This window comes from Panulirus ornatus, chromosome 34 (genome assembly GCF_036320965.1).
Source record: "Panulirus ornatus isolate Po-2019 chromosome 34, ASM3632096v1, whole genome shotgun sequence".
Taxonomy (NCBI): Eukaryota; Metazoa; Arthropoda; class Malacostraca; order Decapoda; family Palinuridae; genus Panulirus; species Panulirus ornatus.
The window spans coordinates 12,483,793-12,503,715 of NC_092257.1; the positions used below are offsets into that span (position 1 = coordinate 12,483,793).

Consider the following 19,923-nt stretch of genomic DNA (forward strand, 5'->3'; position numbering starts at 1 on the left):
CCCTAGACCTGTGTGAACTACCACCAATTATGTTTGTTTTTCAAAACAAGAGAAATGGATGGCATCATAAAAAACCTTGAAAACATTTGTTTTATATCTTATATTCAGATCCATTTTTTACCATTTATCAAATTCAAGCAATCATATAAAAATGACACAACCTCATTCAGGAACTCCATTAGTTAAAGATTTCACAGTAACTCTAAACTACAGACTGTATCAAAACATTTGATAAACCTGTGATCTTACTGTCCATAACCACGACAATTTTACCCAGTCTCATGTGTTCATCATCAAAAGGCAGCACTTGACTTACAGTTAGCTGCTAAAAGAAACCTTTGGGATGTTTTCTTTGTAACAACATCCACAGAAACTTAAAAGTCAACTATTCTTACTGCCAAGAATAATCAGCCAATGTTTTCTTCAGAACAGGAGATCACCAACTAAATGTCTTAGAATGCAAGACACCTGACACTAAGAATTTTTTTTATTAGACTGAATTACAACAGTCAAAAGAGAATTGTCTTGAAGCCTTCTAAGAGACTTATAGAGACATGCATGCAAGCAGTGAACATTTGCCAACAAACATTTACTTCCATATCTGACAGTCAATTACTCAAAGTTATTAACTTCAATATTGTAAGACTATGAGGCTCAAGAAATCGCAAGATTTTGAGTCGCAAGATATTGTAAGATAGCCTTACCAGGTAATTGATGGTCATGAGTCCCTCGCCAGGCTGTAAGATTCCTTCTTTCACAAGAGTCTTCAATGTTAAGCCTCTGCCAGTGCTCCTACCATGTGTCACTTCCTCTATCTCTTCTTCCTCCTCCTCTTCATCTACATCCTCTTCCTCATCAACCTCCTCCTCTTCCTCTTCCTCATCCTCAACCTCTTCTACTTCATCATCTATTTGGATCTCTTCGTGGGTAGGAGGCTCAACTGACATCGTTTATATGTGCAAGTGAATAAATATTTTTTTCAAAGTCTGAAAATTATCAAACTGTTAAAATCCAGCCAATTCTGCGCTAACGCATACAAGATTTAATGGGATTTTGGAAGATGATCCACCTTCCCAGAAAGAATCCAAATAAAACCACTTCAACATCAGGGCCATAGGTGTAACAAAAAACAAATTCCATTAACAGCTCACTTGCATTTCAACTTAATAAAAGTATCTAGTGATCTACTGCTACTCAAAATCAGATAAATATAACCACAGAGGAAAATAAAAAGACCGAATTCAAATAAGCAAAGGTTACCAACAGCAAAAGTAACAAAAGAAAAGAACTACAGCACAGTGATTCCATCAACTTCAACTGTTTTAGAACCATTCTCTTACACTGGTACATCTCTTCATGCCCAATAAAGGGCAGATCAATGCACTTTTGAATTTGACACTTAAAACTTTTCAACTTGGTAATGATATACACTATAACACTAGTGTTACTGGCCGCTTGTGGTTACATTGTGCTTGACATGTCACCTTTAACATGGCTGTATCACTATCAGTCAATGAGAGGGAGTACAGTCTCACTGAGGAACTTCTTATTCAAAACTCCAAGAGCCCTATAAAAGGCATCCTAAGGTTGTAAATAAAAATAACACAGTAATAATAATAATAATAATAATAATAATAATAATAATAATAATAATAATAATAATAACAGCAATAATAAATATCATAATAATAATAATAATAATAATAATAATAATAATAACAATAATAATTAAAATAATAAACAATACACTGCAAATTAAGCAGCCTGTGTATGTCCTACAAATGATAAACATAATATCAGAGCCAGCACCAAAGAATCAACTAACATATTTTCAAAGAAAATCACAACATTTGAGAATCATACACTTAGCAAACTTTACTGTTTGTTACCATCTGCTAAAAAGAGTCATTTCATTTCATCAATAACATTCATGAGTTCAGAAACTCCAATTCATCAATCTGAATATAAGAGGGAGTTGTAAATGGTAATCAGTCAAAGAGCGAAGACCAATCCCAATTCATAATAATAAATCAAACTATATGAAAGTGTTTCTGAATTGGAACCAAGAAGCAATTTCAAATAATCATTTCATTTCCATTTTCTCATTTGTTTCACAATCATTCCTGTTTGCTGTCCAATAAGTTTAATCTGGTAATTTTGGTTAAACCATACGTGCTGAGAGTCACTGGTTACTAGTACGGCAAGCAGGTACCATTAAAGCCAAAGCTCTCTATCAAATATTTCAGATCAGGCCCTGTCTCTCTGATTCCCCAAAACAAACATATTGATTTACTGTTATGTGAAAAAGAGATTACTTTCAATGTATCTTCGTCTGCAACAACATACATGGTGGCTCAATAACTCCTTTTAATGTTCAGTCACTATGGTGTTTATTTGGCATCTATCATTAATCTTCATTCACTCCCAAAACTCGAGACAAAAGTATCAGTGACTTTACTTCAAAGCAGTATGCAGATAAATGAAAATCAAACTGGCATAACCATAAATATACAGGAGAGAGACCTCAAATGCAGGGTAGTTAAAAATATTGGTTAGTTTCTAAAAGATAGAATACAAATGAGAACCAGCCACTATCCTCACTCCATAGTTGCCTTCTGTGAAACGCAAGAGTTATGTTGGCAGTATTCTTTTTATGCCTATCCATAGGGATAATACTACTTCACCAGACATACATCCTTCTGAAACCACACTCCCCAGACAAACATTAGTCATACTTCCATGTCTACATTCTGGACATTAATCATCCCTATATTACCACAGACACCAATTCAACACATCCCAGGACCCTTCATTCCCATGATGCAACAACCCCCCCCCCACAATAAACACTTACCGCTCAAATGTCCTGCACTCTCTCAACATAGATGCACACACTGCAACATTCATTTTATGACATATGGTTCTGTGCAGTTGATGTGGCCAGTTTCCTGAGTGCTGAGGGAGTTTCATGAGACAGAAGGGTCTCCTAGGACAGGAAATACATAGGACAGGGGGTTCCTGCAGAAAAATGGCTCACAGGAAACTAGACATGTCTACCATTCGGGACCAAAGGTCATATAAAGCGTTACATTGCACAAGCTTCTATGAGCAGAATGCAGGGCAATTAAGTTGTTAGTACTTGGTGTCTTCTTTATGGTAGCTGCACTGTAGGCAAGAAGGTTGAAAAGTCACCTTTGACAAGGCTGTATCATCATCAGATGACAAAAAGGAGTACAGTCTCATCAAAGAACTTCTCACTTCCAAGGAATTGGGCATAAGTGAAACCCATTCCACATTTTCAGAAACTTGTAAAAAAGAAGAGAAAAGCAAAACTGCACCTACTGGGCCTGTGTTTAGCCATGAAAGTGTATATAATTGAAGAAAAATGAAAAAGAACTAGAAATATAATGTCTGATGTCCCTGCCAACAGCTAATTCAATTGAGAATTGGCTGACTCCTGTATGATAATAGCAAGCTGAAATATGCAAACCTTCAGGACAAACCAAACAAAACTGATGACACATTTTAAAGCTTATACTAAGAAGACAACAAATGCAAATCTACACTCAAGTCAGGCAAAACTATAAAGCTAAAGAATGTGTAAAGAATATTCACAGCCAGCAATAACAATGTCAAACATCAATAATGCTATGAATGGCTGACACCACTCAGACTCTGTGCTCTGCAGCGCAGATGGGACATGTATCATAATGTACAAAAGAAAAATCTGAGAAAACATTGTCCTCAATCTATATACATATACAATTTCCTACTGGCATGATATACAATAAAGCATTTTCAGAGAAATAAAAAAGAATAAACAAGAAAAACCACTAGAAACACTCAAGGCCCTAAAATATCTAAACTACCAGAAAAGATTAAAAATATTAAGGACGACTAATTGCGAGATATTCAAATACACACTAACTCAAACAAGTACTTAAAAAGTGTACTCAATCAGGCAAGCTATCAAGAACACAAGAATTTGTTTCTGAGAGATGTTGTTACAATGAACTTGACCAAAGTTGTAACAATGCAACTTGGTTCCAGGCAAGTCAGACTGTGGAGGTAAAGAGAAGCCTCAAATATCAACTTGAAACAAAAGAAAATGTATGATTCCAAGTTATGTACTCGTTCCTTAAGATAACATTTACAATGCATTAAAAATTTCAATTTTGGGTAATTTCATGCATTCCTTGTGCCACTTACTTTACGGTTTAAACAACCTACTCTACAGATGAGTTTTTACAATTCTTCTGATTCATATAACCTATTGTTATTTCAAAAGAATTTTAAAATTTCATTGGAAAATGGTTACAAGTACATCAGAAGTCACTGGAGAACAGCTCTTACCCACACACATATTTTGTTTCACTGATGTTATCAGATAATGATTCAAAGTACGAGTCTTCTCGAAAACGATTTTGGTATCCCAATACTTTTGATTTCTTTATCATTTTTTTTTGTCAATAATCTAACAAGGTTTCAATGGTCCTTTCATCACTTACATAATCAGAACACATAAAACAGCTTCTCATTGTTTATCATGTTTCAATATCATTCTTTTTCTTTATCAAATAAATAATCTCATAATGATTTTCATTTTTTGGACAATGGCATAGCATAAAACAATATACCATATAAAGATTTACAGAGGAAAAGCTTACCTTTGAACATGCATGGCCCGACATGATTATTTCAGAAATTTCAAATCTATTTTTGCCTAGAATGCTTTTAGTCTGATTTATCTCCAGATATTGCTAATCAAGGGTGTTGATGGGAATTCATAGCACCTCATTAGCTAATGAAGCATACAAAAAATCTAATGAAAGCTTTAGAATTAATCAATAAACATGCACCAAAATACATTATCATGATCTACAGCCCCATAATGTACGCATCTGAAGAAAATCTTTTTTCTAGCAATCTCATCAATTTTTTGTGGGTTAGTTTTCATATTAAAAAGAAATAATTCATAAGAATACATTCAAAGCAAATATCAGTTACTACGAGATAACAGGTGAAATTTCTTACTTTTTAATATTTCCATAAATTCTTCACTTACATTAATAAACCTCAGAGTTTTCTTGACTTTATAGCCTTCCCCACTATCAACTTGTCATTATTCGTATGTGAAAAATTATACTACTCACAATCCAAAGGTCTAATGATGGTATATTCATGAAATATATTACCATTGCAAAAGAAAGTCAATTACTTATATGAATAACTTTATATAACAGTTAAAACCCATGCTTTGGAGATTTTTTTTGTAATTGTAAGGTTCAAGGGCACTAAAGACGAAACAATATTATTACCAGTTTGGACATCCAACTAATTTTGTTACGTTAGGCTAAGTTTGTTAGATTAGGCCTGGTTTAGTTGAAATTTTCATCCAATAGCTTTTGAAGTCTTTTGAACAATTCTGATCTTCATTTCTACAGCAAACAGCTGGATGCCCAATACAACAGTCTTATTGAAGAAATGTATGGAAGCAGAAGAAAATCAACGGAATTCATCAATGTGATCTGAATTACTTATTTATTCATTACCACTTACTATCAACAGCATAGAGAGTAACGAAGATCTGGAAATAATGTAGGCTTCATCTACATAAAATCTGGTAAAACAAATCTAGATATCAACAGAACCTGTCAAAACTTTCCTAAAGTAGTCGGGATAAACCTTTATTCAGTTTCCATAATCTATCTGTGGTGCCTTTGCATTACAAATTTAGTATTCACTTTATTCACCTCTATATATATCATGGTAGCTTGTCTACCACTTTATAACCATCCACATTACACTTGTAAATGTTCTGCTTACACGAGAACAAATAATTTGGCATGCAACACCATACACAGATAACAATCCATTCTCAGTGCCAATGTTTGCAAGTCTATCACATCAGCTCTGCTCTACTTGAGCAATAACTCATCATGCAATGAAGTACAGCACATTCATCTCTGAACTTCAGGCAAATAAACAACGTCAATGAACTCGTGCATCCTTTGGTCTAAATTGGTGGACGCTGAGCATTCTAGTCAGTTCTCATAAAGTTATACATGTTAGCTCTAACTACTGAACAATGAAAACAAAAATTCAATATAATACAAACTTTCTGGGGTTAATTAATTGTCAGTTTACCTACCTTTACGGTAAAAATTGAGCCATATTACAAGGAGAGTGGGGGATACCTCAAGCCAAGCCTTCTGTTTGTTTTTGTTTACTTGAGGCTGAGAGGATCATAATGCGCAATGTAGCTTAAAAAAAAGATTTAAAAAGAATAGACAAGTATACATGCAGAAACATCATTATTCCTAACTAAAGAAAAAAATCAAGTAATTCATTAAATGCATATGTGGCGTAACTACAACTTTACAAATCTCAAAGTAACCTTACAGTAGAATGGAAAGATATGGCTGTGACTACAGGCACGCGACAGGTCTAACTGCTGGAAAGGTGCAAGAAAGTGAGTTCTTGTGTTAATTTTCAGAAACAGGGATTATAACATCAATATCGACGAAAATCATAAGAATAGAATCTACACATATACAATAGCACCCCCCCCCCCTGCACCCGTCTTCTGGTGGCTAGCACGGATGAAAGGAGTTAAAAAAATGAAAGATTATAGAGAGTGGATTACAAAACAAGAAATATAATTGCTCAGACATGCTAAGTAATTATATTGGAAATTAAGGGGTGGGGGGGTCACTGTATGTGTAAAAACTCTATTCATACTCAGGCTAAGTCCTCCGAGTCATATATATATATATATATATATATATATATATATATATATATATATATATATATATATATATATATATATTTTTTTTTTTTTTTTTTTTTATACTTTGTCGCTGTCTCCCGCGTTTGCGAGGTAGCGCAAGGAAACAGACGAAAGAAATGGCCCAACCCCCCCCCCCCATACACATGTACATACACACGTCCACACACGCAAATATACATACCTACACAGCTTTCCATGGTTTACCCCAGACGCTTCACATGCCTTGATTCAATCCACTGACAGTACGTCAAACCCTGTATACCACATCGCTCCAATTCACTCTATTCCTTGCCCTCCTTTCACCCTCCTGCATGTTCAGGCCCCGATCACACAAAATCTTTTTCACTCCATCTTTCCACCTCCAATTTGGTCTCCCTCTTCTCCTCGTTCCCTCCACCTCCGACACATATATCCTCTTGGTCAATCTTTCCTCACTCATTCTCTCCATGTGCCCAAACCATTTCAAAACACCCTCTTCTGCTCTCTCAACCACGCTCTTTTTATTTCCACACATCTCTCTTACCCTTACGTTACTTACTCGATCAAACCACCTCACACCACACATTGTCCTCAAACATCTCATTTCCAGCACATCCATCCTCCTGCGCACAACTCTATCCATAGCCCACGCCTATATATATATATATATATATATATATATATATATATATATATATATATATATATATATATATATATATATATATATATATGCGTGTGTGTTTGTGTGATTGGTTTTAAAGTACACTGTATTACGATTTCCCCCTAAAGAACGTAGCATGCATAAACGATAGTCTATTTCTGTGCCGGTATTGGCACACCTGAGAAAGGGCTGTTGTTAACTATAGCCCGTTCCAAGCTTAGTCTTGGCTAATCTTTACACACACAGACACTGTACTCGTTAGTTGTGCCGCTTGTTAAGCTCTGCCAGCTTCAAAGTTGAATATTCTAATCGTTATGGAATCCTAAGAATCCATATACAGTTAACACATCTTCCCATCTCCGTCGTCCTAGATGTGAAACTGATAGAGAATTGTAGAACACTAGTCTTCTGTGACCGCTTAATTCGGCTTTAAGGAAACTAGAAATGGCCACATACATCTGGGTAAAAGGGACTGGGTGGCTGGCCAGCTGCTACCAGTATAAGGCGGTGTGGTTGGCTAACTGGGCGGCTTGGGATGTCAAAATCGAGAACTGGCGCCAGTCTGGTCGCCCAGAGAGAGAAAATACATGTATGGCCCCGATGAGTGTCCGACTGTACCTCAACTGGTCCAGGAACACGGACCCGCCTATGGCTGTCATGCGGCACCACGAGAGCCACACTTGGCTGTACTGTCGGCTGAGGGCGCCTGTCACACGTCCTGCCCACTCTGCGCGCGCATCAGTTAAGTCGTCAATACGCAGCATTAGGTTGTCCTTGTTGTAAGTGAGCTGTGGCACATCGTCAGAGAATACGATGCCATGGAAGGTGAGGTGGATTTCCAGATCTTCCAGGAGCTCCAGGTATGGCAGGGTCCTGTTTAGTGCAATGATGACCTCCAAGGATGATATCCTCACCTTCAAGACCTGAAGGTAGCGTATGGCGGGGATAGCAAGGTACATGGGTCGGTGCCTCACGCCGGGGAAGTCTTCGTCCGAGCTGTCGTTTTGAGGCTCGTCCTGGAAGAAATGGTCGGCGGCCTCCACTCCCATGTGGCAAGACAACCTGCGGAGCCTGACGCGGGCCTGGGGCTGTAGGCAGTGAAGGAGGAGATGGTCGGAGGTAAGGAAGTCACTGCGGTCCCTGAAGTCACCCTCCAGTGAAAGACTGAGAGAGCAGGAGGTACGAGCCAAGCGGGACATGATCGCGGGAAGTGCGGGGAATGAGGCTGAGTGTTGGTGTTCACGCAGGCTGACGGTTACCGTAGTGGGAGAGGAGCACTGGAGGAGGGCGGCCATACAGGGCGTCACCAAATGCGCCCCTAGCGACCACTCCCGCCGCCACTCCGCCACACATTGACAGTTAACCTGCAACAAATCGCACATGAATTCAAGTGGCTTTCTGAGCTAGGTCTGCAAGACTGATGATGATAAGACCACCACTCACCAAGACAGGTCGTCAAACAATGGGATATGTAAAGGTCACAGCTTAATAAGACGAGAAATCCATGGAGCATTACCATAAATAATGGCGCTACACTAGAAACTGCTGTACTGAGGCGCCACTCCTTAATAATGTCTGTATCTCTATATATATTCCCGTTCACTGGTTTTATTCAAATTTTCTGACGGAAGGTTGTCACACACATGCTAATTTTCGCGCCACATGACAACTGTCTTAAAATTGACTGCGTTGAAATATCTCGTATCTAAACGATTTTAATTGGCTGATTGTTTGGGCTTTACGTCTACCAATTGGTAGTGTCATTAAGACTTTCAACGTCAAGTTAAAAACCTCTATCGAAAGTCTTGAATAACTAAAGATGTTCTTGGGTGTGCCATTACTGGCACAGGTAGAATGTACATGCTCGTGGTGTCATTACTGGCACAGGTCGGCCCGTGCATAAATGAAGTGGAGTGGACTTTTAGGTAGATGTCTGTGTTGTTTAAAACGTTTGAGTGGTGTGGGCTGTGTTGTGTAAGAATATAATTTTGAATAAAGGAATGATAAATTATGTTATCATATACTATATGTCTTTTGCCAATAATGTTACATCTCCTGTAGACAAAAGGAATGCAAACTTTTAAAGCTTTAAAATGCAAAGATAATCGGGATACCATATGGGTAAAATAGAATCAACAATGTTAAAAATGAGGACTGAATGCCAAAGTAAATTTACGATTAAGTATCAGTTTATGTTCGAAAAATTCAATTTTCTATGATCAACGAATGATAAAAGAAAATGTATCCAATACTAACTCGCGTAATTTATGAATATAAATTAAAGAGGTTATAATTCATTTGTACATATGTGTACTCAGGGAAAGAGCTGCTAGAAATTTATATATTCATTCATGCAGCTGCATACATACAAACTTATTGAAATCATATATCAATTGTCTGCAATTAACAATGCTTATTTTTTTTTTTTTAAGAAATTAAGAGGTTTAAGTTTAGGTCTTAATGCTTTCCCCTCAACTGAAGATTAAGGACTCCATCACGCAAGCGTTTTCGCGGACCACAGCTCATATGCACCATCCTCAAAAATTCCTAGACATGACTAACCACCACACGCGTACATGACCGTCCACTGCTAATGCACACAAACCTTTCATAAACAATTCTGCATCACTTGTAGATCAATTAAAGATCACATTACCAGGCGTTATCTCATCCATGTGAAACTAAACCCCTCAGACATGTGCGTGTTATTCTTTCTCGTCCATATTCAGAACTGCACAAATTTCTTCAGCATTACAATCACCGATTCAAAATATCACAAGGCCCGTGATGCCCAAGATGTAACTTCAATAGTGTGGTCAGGTCAAAGCACTTACCTTCTGAAGGGTATTGAGGACAGGCTGGAGGCCAGGTAACTCCCAGGGCTGGTCAGCAGAGAGCTTGATGTGTGCAGTGCCTGGGGAAGTGTGTAATGCCAATCCCGCCACCGCCTCCCACACTCCTACCTGCAGTGTAAATAACCATCACTATATTTTCATACACACACCAACCACGTACAGTCATGCACCCTCCTACTATGTACAGAGACCACTTCAAAATTTTTCCTTTTATGCCGTTAATAGGCGAGTGTCCTGTAAATATAAATACAGCCCTAACTACCGCCATAGCCCTTTATTTTCATTATAAGCAACTGATAACGTCACATTATCTTAAAATATCATAATGTAATTCAACTACGTAAAATTAATCCCTGGAAAAATGTTGTCATCCAACACTGTTAAGACATAGGATACTTAAAAAGCCAGATTAGACGAAAAGCAAGGATGTATTAACCGTTTCCTGATGGTACAGTAACCACACACTTCTACTAGATGACCACACTTTGAAGACTGATTTTTCAAGACTAACATCGCAAAACTCTACTGGAGTTGACCCTCAATATGGTAAGAACAAGCTAAGCCAAACCTGGCCACAAGCTAATACCGGTAAGGGCGTCCTTATCATATCGTTATAACAAATTACTATGGTTTTTGCTCCCGAGAGGTGGCTGCTACTGTTCCCCGACCCCACTAGCTAGACCACGCAATACTCGGCAAGCTGCTGCTTCACATGATCTCTGTTTGGCCGTTGGCAACTCAAAGGCGGGCCACTGTGATAACTGTTTCTTTCCCTAGACCTCTAAGAATTGGAACTCTCTACCTTCTCATGTCCTACAAGATAGCACAAAAAGGTGAGCAAGTTACGATAGATCTGTGGAAATGTATAATTACATTGAAGAAGACGTACATGTTGTAATGTGAAAAATTATGCAAATTCTGTGATAAAAAATGACAAAAGTCTGGATGCGGGACTTCAGAAATCCAACATCATTCACAGGCGTACAGATAGGAAATTACACATACAGTCATCACAGTGAGCCAGTACCAATAAGTAAAAATGAAAATAACTAAATGCAACTGAAGCGCGTCACTTACCTGGAAGTGCTCATCCTGGAGCCTCCATGACCCTAGCTTCTGCTTCGCCTTCGGCAGCAGACTTGCGTTTTCCTGTAAAGATGTTAACAATGTGGTCTATGTTCACAAAGGGATTGTGGCAATATTATGGTATTTCGGAAAAGATATTACTGCACCAGTTTTTTCAAGCTTCTGACCTCTATATGATATGAAAGAAATGAAATTTACATGTCACAAAGGATTTATGTTTTATGGTTGTTTGAAAAGAATGAGCTGACGGAATAAAACTTTAAACTATCTAACATTAAAACAAAAATCTGTCGGTCTATTCTTAAAATAAATTCATATTCAAGGGGTAAACTAGCAGCTGCAAATACAGCTGGAAATACAATGTATTTACGAAATTCTGCATTATAAATCACCACTTTTATGAAAGAGAATGTATTTCTATGTATGAAAGCATGGTAGTTCAGCAACAAAATATTCTACCCATCGTAAATTACTTTTGATGGCAGCTGAGGAAGGCTGCAGCACTTACATTTGTGACAAAAGGTCAAAATTGTTACATGTTTGATAAGGAGTAAATGGTGAAATTAAAAGCATTTTCAAGGGGCAAGGAACGTGTCGCATAAGGATGCTGATGTGGAGGGCATTATGCATTTTTAATTTCAAAATGATGTAAATTGTAAAAATTATAATAATTACTGATGGTTAATAAGATAATCGTATATACAACAATAAAAATATTAATAATGTAGATATAATGATCATCTTTTGATTCCTGCCCCAGGGTCCCCTTCCTAAGACAGCCCCGCAGCGCTCAGGAAACCACCCACGTCCAACAGGCGCAGCAATAGGTCAAGAAATATGGCAGTCACACAAGTCTGTGAGTGATGAATGCAGGACAATTTAGCGGCAATATTGATAATGACAATAATAACCAGCTCTTAATAATCCCGTAGCATCAATATTGACACGAGAAGAAAAAGTTTGCGTGGGGATTCTAAAAGTTGAGAAATAATGCACGAATAAGAGAATAATAAGCTAGCTAGGGCAGCGTACACATAGTCTACATGTACCGACCTGTACCAATGCCCACCAAGTGATGAAAGTCTTCACATCCGCCTCAGGTGACTTCATCATGCTGTTGATGGGTGAATTCCACATTAATTTAGGTTTGTTATATTGAGGAGAGAGAGCGAGAGGGGGGGGGGGGGGGGGGAATAAAACACCATAACTTTTTAGGGCAAACTCGCATATCACAAAGGACTGCAACTAAAGATCTCGGAGTCCTTTTGAATATATTCATGCTACTGTTCATCACTTTTGTTCGCAAGTCATTCCCTATCCTAGTCATTTCAAAGAAAATTTACCAATGATTCACCCGAAATACACTAGCTATTTACGAACATATTCATATTTCAACGAGTGGAACTAGATTAGCCTAATGATAAAATGCTTGCCGCGGTTAGTTGTAGAAATCCTTAGTTGTTTTTTAAAATGTTATTCTTAACAAGGCTGAATGAGCTTAAGTCGCCTAACCGCTCGTACCGGATGTGTTCTGCAGCCTGGAAATTGTACTGGTTTTCTTGACTACACTCTTTTGTTTTATTCATTGGACAACCCAAACCGGACATAGTTTGTGCTTCCTTGGACGTAAATTTTAGGTCTTCCCGACTCGTGTAGGTGGATAAATACAGATTAGTTCATAATAAGTCTTTCTGTCTTTACTGCTATTGCATAAAACTATGCACTTACTGGTACCAGAATTTTTGCCATTAGTCTAAGGCACACTGCAAACATTCAAATACTGCTATCTTTACTTCTGAGTTTAGTGCTGTTACAAAAAATCCTCATAACATCGCCTATTATCAACATCATAACATATATATGGAAGAGAATGGGTTCCAAGATTTATCCCCAAGGAACTCCACTTGCTTCGTCAAAACAATCTAATTCATCTATTGTTATGAGCTCTATCCAGTCTGTGAAGTAGATCAGGTGCACAGAGCTTTCAAAACACTAATATATATCCTTAACCAACATCCAATACTATTAAGTAAAACATAAGCTCCCTAATGCAGTTCATTTACTAAGCGCAACTGCTGCATCCAGTTCCACTTGACATCCTTAACCTCGTGGCATCTACAGATACAGGGCAGATGACCGCGTAGACGGATGTTTCATCCGTTGCCTTCTTCTTCACCTCGTATCCTCGACTATTCCTGGCTAGGGCAAGACGCGGAGAATACACACACACACGAAGAGTAACAACACAAAACTTATACGTATTAGTTAAGAGAGTTTATAAACTTGAATCTCATTATCCTAGTTTGTAAACAAAATCTGGGCGTCTCCTTTCAAAATACATACAGACATTTACGTTGTAAAGTCTTCCATACTTGCTTTACATCAGTTGGATCGTAAAGTTCAGCGTGTCCGACTTTATCTCTGTTTCATACTTTCTAAAATTTGCACCCTGGTAAGAGACATTGAATAAAAGCAAATGAGACCAATCAAGAGCATGGCTTTCATTGTTTACGGCCTCACAGAACTTCAGTAGCCCCTAATACTGACTATTCTCGCTTGCTAACATCCCTTACGGAACCACAAACTAAGCTGGGGGAATTTCATATGCTAGTATGGTAAACCGGCACGAGAATACGCCGTAATATTATGAAGTTACTCACCCTGCTGGCTCCCTGGCGTCAACTGCAGCCTCGTTGTCATGTGGATACGGACAAGATAACACCACATCCGGATGACGGGAGGCCTCTTACTCTCCACGGAATCGTTTACTTGGCTAAAATCTCATCAGAAATTGCATGAGCATATCATTCATAAACAATAAATGTTATGAACTAAACCATGATAAGTCACTAACGTCTGTATGATTGCAAATGCCATCCATTTTTCCATATGTATAATTCATTTTTAATACATGAATTCCTCAAAAACCTACTAAAGGGAACCGTTTTATATATATACGGTTCCCTTTAGTAGGTTTTTCAGGAATTTATATATATATATATATATATATATATATATATATATATATATATATATATATATATATATATATATATATAATTTCTTTTCTTATTACATACATATTCATTTCCTGCCCTAGCGAGGTAGCGCCAAGTTCGAGATGAAAGTTATGGTGAAATCGCACTTCAATAGTTCATACAATTCTACTCAACATGTAATTTTTCTATTCATATGGCACGACATGTTTCGTGGAGACAATCCACTTCATTAGGTGCCAGTACTTAAAGTCATTCAAATGCCATCACACCGGAGTACCGCCGTCTAGCACCGACCAGTGGTTGAAAATTGTGTTGAAAAATATCAAAATTACAGTATCATTCACTAAACGTATGATGAATGTTTAAAAGAGGTGTAATCCCCATCTAGTAAGGCCTGGTATACCATAGTTTTTTCCCCCAACATTTTTTCTGAATATGTATATTAGTTCATGCATTAGGAAAAAATTAATAATGGCAGTTTAAAAAATACATAAAATATACATAAGAGCAATAGGTAGAAGTAGCAGGTAGGAACATGGGTACAAACATGAGGTAGAAGTGAGAAGTAGAGATTAGGCTGAAGCATTAGGCAGAAGCAGTTTGCAAGATTAAGTAGGAGCCTCTAGAAACACTGTGCTAAAGTTACACTCTGCTGGTGATCTGTTAAGAGTGAGGCACTAAAGGCTAAGAAGCAGCATTGGAGTTCACCAGTTATGGAGGCTATTGCCATGGCCACACCCTTGAAGGAGTTTAAGAGAGAACAGGCATCAGAGATATACACAGAAAGACAGACTTCCCTGTATCATCACAAAAAGATAGCCTTTCCTGTATCATTCACAATATGAATGCTTTGAACTGACAGACAACTGATCATTTGCTAATGAGCAACCAAATATTTTATCAACCATTTTTACAACATTTCTCTTCATAGGTAATGCAATTTTAGTGAGCAATTTCCCAGATCTACATCATTCATTGCTTATTCAAGTTCTATCCTTCATGTATCTTTAACCTCTTTTATTAAATGGCATGTATGCGACCATTACAAATATTCTAAGCCTCTTTCATTTGAATTTTGTAATCTTGAATTGATAAACTTCATTAATATCCCCACATCTCTTGCACCTATTGATTTCATCTCTCATGCTTAACCTCACACCCTTCACTCCATTCCACTCAAAGGTACCGCAACCTCTTAACTTTGACTCTGGCATATAATTTTCTCTTTCCCAAGGTTTCAATAACTTTCATTCATCATTCAGTCCTTTAACATATCCATTCAATCAAACATGAATATAATGAAAATGAGCTACAAGCACTCTGCTTTTATTTTAGACTACATGCACCTTTGTGGGGAATATTTGCAGAACTGGGGTCACCAGCACCTACTCAGCAGGCTAGCAAAACAGGCCGAGGCAGACAAGAAATGTGGTATCTTTAATACTCCTGTAGTCAAACATCACCGTCAGTTGTTCAAAAATGTTAAAAATCAAAAAATTTTCAGAAAACTATAAGAATATACAGGACTCAAATGCAACCCAAATTCAATATACTATAATATACTGATGAATAACTAAATTCACCTGTGGCTCAGTTTACCTCTTGAATGGTTATGTTGATGTCAGATTTTGGGTACTTGTTTGTTACATAATGCACTTGAGTCTGCAGATTACAAAGACTAAATGAAATACTTTATTCTATACACAGAAAATTAAAAATATATTCATATAAAATTCTCAATATCCTACATCCATATTCCTATCACAAAAAAGAGATCTCAAATTCTAGCAACTTAAAAATGGTACAAAGTAAACTTAGGATTTCTTTTTTGGAACTAATGACTGTTTCAGTAAGAATGGTACACGAGCTTTTTTTGGTATAACAGGTGTACCAGTGGCTGGCCCTAGAGTCTCCATCATTCCAGACAAAGCTTTGTACTTATTCGAGAAAAGGAATGAACACACCTGCATTTTTCTGACTGGTGGTAAAGTAGGAAAACTTACTGCTGTTCTGCTTTCAATAGTCTTTGAACATGATTCAAATGGTTTAACATCTTCTGTTTTTATGTCACAATTTACACCACTAACATTTACTGCTACTGAGGATGATGATGATGGAGAGCTATGCTGACTGTCAGTTCTCTCAGATAATATTCTTGGTAGAGACAAAATATCACTTTCTACTTTCTTATCCACAATTATGCCTTGGCTTGAAATTTCAATAGTTGGTTCTTGACTATTCGCATTTCGTTCACAATCACTTTGCACTGAGCTAGGATATATGTCTTGCTTTTCCACCAATCTTTCCACTATAGTTTCAGGCTCATTAGATAATTGCGTTGCATAGGTCACTCGAGTGGCACTAGTTAGCACTCTGTCTGCTGGTACAAACACAGTTTTATCATTTATTTTCACTTTCAACAACTTGCTTCCCATTATATCTGGAAGGCGTCTAAGTCCCACCAAGGAGTCACTTTGAGGAGTATGTGGATACACCATTGGAGAAGAGATGGAAGGTGATTGATAAATGCATGGAGAACTTTTTAGTGATACAGGTGAAACTTGTACAACCCCTGGGTATCTGGGAGGTTTGATTTCCAACATGGACTGTTGGGTTGGCTGTTCTGGAAATTTAGATAATGAATTACCTCCTGAATGAACAGGAACCTTCTGGTACGTAACCATGTTGATGGGGCGGTCAGGATAATGGGCAGTCACAGCAGCTGTAGTCAAGGGCCTAATGCATTCATGATGGGACTGATGAATCCATCCTGGAGTGCTCTGCAGTGATCCATGGGAAGTGGATGTACTTGCACTTACCACATCCTCCAAGAAAACATGTTCAGCAGTGCGCCAAGTTGAAACTGGGGTTGACACTGTCAGAGGGGCAGTGGATACAGTCATCTGTTGTGGAGAAGACTGGACTATTATTTGAGCATCTGAAACAGGAATCATCACATTTTCCATGACAGAAGGTGACAGTTGTACCTGTCTAGGCTGAAAAGGCACTGGAATACTCAATTCTTCTCCAACCACTGGTGCCACAGATGTACTGGGCAGAGCAAGAGATGTCACCTCATCTGGGATAACAGTATAACTTGCATGAATAGATGTCTCTGATGGGTAAACATCAAGGCTTAATTCTGCTGGCGTAACTGTGGAAACAACTGCTGCCTGAGAAAGAGATATATCCTTTTCTGTTTGATGGCTTTCTGCATTTGTAACATAAAAAATACTACTTGAGACAGGCTCAGATAATGAGCTTCCTACATCTGAATTCATGGTTTGTGAGTCAAATGAAGTCATGTCATTTACAAAATCATCTACAACCATATCCACACAATCACTCTGGTCTTCATCCTCTTCGGAACAATGAATCTCTTCGGCACTTGTAATGTCAGTAACTTCAGGGTAGCTAATCTCTCCAAAACTTGTACTCTCACTAACATTATAACAATTATTCTCTTCAGGATGTGCAACCTCCATAGTGTTTGAGTCTCTGTTTGTCACGACAATAATTTCCAAAGTTTTACCTGCGTTAGCTTCACATGCTTTGTAAACTTGGTCTTTAGTGGTGAATGGTTTATTCAGACTAGACTGTGCTGACTTAGTGGCAAGAACTCGCTGAGGGTGATTTCTGTGACGCAATGTTAAGCGTTCTAATTCTGCATGTGATTCTGGAGGGCTTTCTCGACCATCCTTTGACTCCCACAGTTCATCTGGAAGTCCATCAATGGTTTGCGTGCTATGAGTATCTGTTCTACATGTATATTCTCGTCTTCTGATAGGTGAAATTTCATCAGTACCATCATGAATGTCTTCTCTTACTGGTGCACTTGACAAAATATAACTGATTTCACTTTCAGGAAGTGGAGACACCCACTTCATGTCTGATGAGATGAAGTCTGGCGATTCAGCCCTGACACTGTCAGCAAGTTTCCTAGGAGTCTCCGAGGTTTCAGTGGACTGTGGTATTTGATAATTGTCAATGATGGGAGTTACCTCAGAAACTTCCCTCTTAACAAGTGGCAATGATAATGACTTATTATGTCCATATTCTAAGCCTTTATCATTTACCTTCATTTGGGATGGTGAAGCTGGAAGGTAATGAGTAACACCACCTATCTTTATGGGGACCATTAACATCTTACCAACTCCAGGTCGAGTCATACCCTTACCTTTTTCTCTTGTGGACAATAATGGAAATACTCCAGAATGCAATTCTGTCATATGACTAACTGGTTTATTTGCTTTTCTTGGAAGCTGGAACTGCACTGCTGAAGAATGAAGCATTGCATTTACATCTTGATGAGAAGGGCTTTGTGATAGTTCAGATGCATCCACACTGCCTTCAGGTACAGAGGCAGATATCTGGGTAACTATATTCACTTTGCCTTCTTCACTTTGGTTTTCATCTGGTAAAAGCTGAAGCAATTTCTTTTTCAAATTTTCAATCTTAACCTTGTCATTTTCTATGGATTCCCAAATCTTAGTTTTTACTTTAAACTTCATTTTTCTTATGATACTAGTTCCTTTCTGATTAAAATGCACATCTAAACATATAGAGTCATTTATGGAATCTTGTGCTGGCAAAGCATTATTGCCTTTTGTATGTCTTCCATAAGTTGTACCCAAATTGCTCAAACTGTTATCAGAACATTCATCAGTAATACCTTCTCGTTGCATGGGTAGTACAATGCTTGTTTCTTCAGATGGCAAATCTATGATATTTGAATGAATTTGTGCTGCATCTAAAGTGTTGATAACAGTTGGCTTATCTAACCTCTGTGTCTTGAACATATCCCTCAGATATCTATTGAGTCTTCCTCTTTGACCAACAAATACTTGCGGTACTTTTTCTTTAGGAGGTGAATTTCCTTTGGATACTTCTAGGGCTTTATAAAGAACATTTTTTCTTGGGCGTCCCCGCTTCCGTTTAGGTGGTGGTGATACCTGAGGTACAGCATTGAGATGCTCCTCTCCAAAATCCTGTTCAGTATTTGCACAAGAGCTAATTTCAGTTCTTGATGATGCCTCTAATTCCTTTTGCCCTAAAGGTTCATCTGCGGTATGATCTTTGTCCACTTCACTCTCACTGCCTACACCACTTTCCTCACCCTCTGTTTTGTAGGTTAGTTTGTTGGACAATACTCTGCCCTTTTTTCGAGGCTTTAGTGGGATCCTAAGAGTGCCAGCCGAGGGTGGGCTCATGAACCGTCTCACATTCTTGTCCATTAACATTCTTGGATATTTGCTAACTTCACTTCGTGATTTATTTGTGCTTCCTCCTGATCTTTTGGAAAGCCTTCCTGTCATATTTTCATTATTGCATGATGAGGCTCTTTCCCTGCCCATATTTTCTTCCATTTCCTTCTTAGCAGGCCTGCCTCTTCTTCTCTTTTGTATTATTCTTCCTGTTTTTCCTTTGAAACTAAAACCACCTACAAGTCCCTTTTTCTTTAGGTATTCTTCGCTTGTATCCACAGCCAATGCTTTTGCTCGGATATAAGCTCGTCTGGTACCTGAGAATGAAAGGGTCTACTCAAAA

General features: G+C 38.0%; 3 protein-coding genes across 4 annotated transcripts in view; all 3 read right to left on the reverse strand.

Annotated features, from left to right (window-relative positions):
- Nucleotides 1-6,731, reverse strand: part of LOC139759855 (MPN domain-containing protein-like) — a 31,521-nt gene extending 24,790 nt beyond the window's left edge. Inside the window, exons 1-2 of the mRNA XM_071682362.1 lie at nt 6,152-6,731; nt 705-986 (exon numbers count right to left, since the gene is read on the reverse strand). Coding sequence (XP_071538463.1) covers nt 705-947 — 243 coding nt within the window. The 5' untranslated portion in view covers nt 948-986; nt 6,152-6,731. The remainder of the gene's footprint in view (nt 1-704; nt 987-6,151) is intronic.
- Nucleotides 6,732-7,319: 588 nt separating this feature from the next.
- On the reverse strand, nt 7,320-14,119 carry LOC139760026 (uncharacterized). Its single transcript, XM_071682764.1, has 5 exons — nt 14,038-14,119; nt 12,431-12,491; nt 11,369-11,440; nt 10,271-10,399; nt 7,320-8,800 (listed from the first exon to the last, which is right to left on the reverse strand). The coding sequence occupies exons 2-5, from the start codon at nt 12,488-12,490 to the stop codon at nt 7,928-7,930; spliced, it is 1,134 nt and encodes a 377-aa protein (XP_071538865.1). The 5' UTR covers nt 12,491; nt 14,038-14,119; the 3' UTR covers nt 7,320-7,927.
- A 1,567-nt stretch (nt 14,120-15,686) lies between these two features.
- The window catches only part of Pbp45 (proximal sequence element A Pbp45), a 95,072-nt gene continuing 90,835 nt past the window's right edge, over nt 15,687-19,923 (reverse strand). For both annotated transcript variants that reach the window (XM_071682372.1, XM_071682371.1), the window contains exon 8: nt 15,687-19,897. In XM_071682372.1, coding sequence (XP_071538473.1) covers nt 16,191-19,897 — 3,707 coding nt within the window. In that variant the 3' untranslated portion in view covers nt 15,687-16,190. The remainder of the gene's footprint in view (nt 19,898-19,923) is intronic.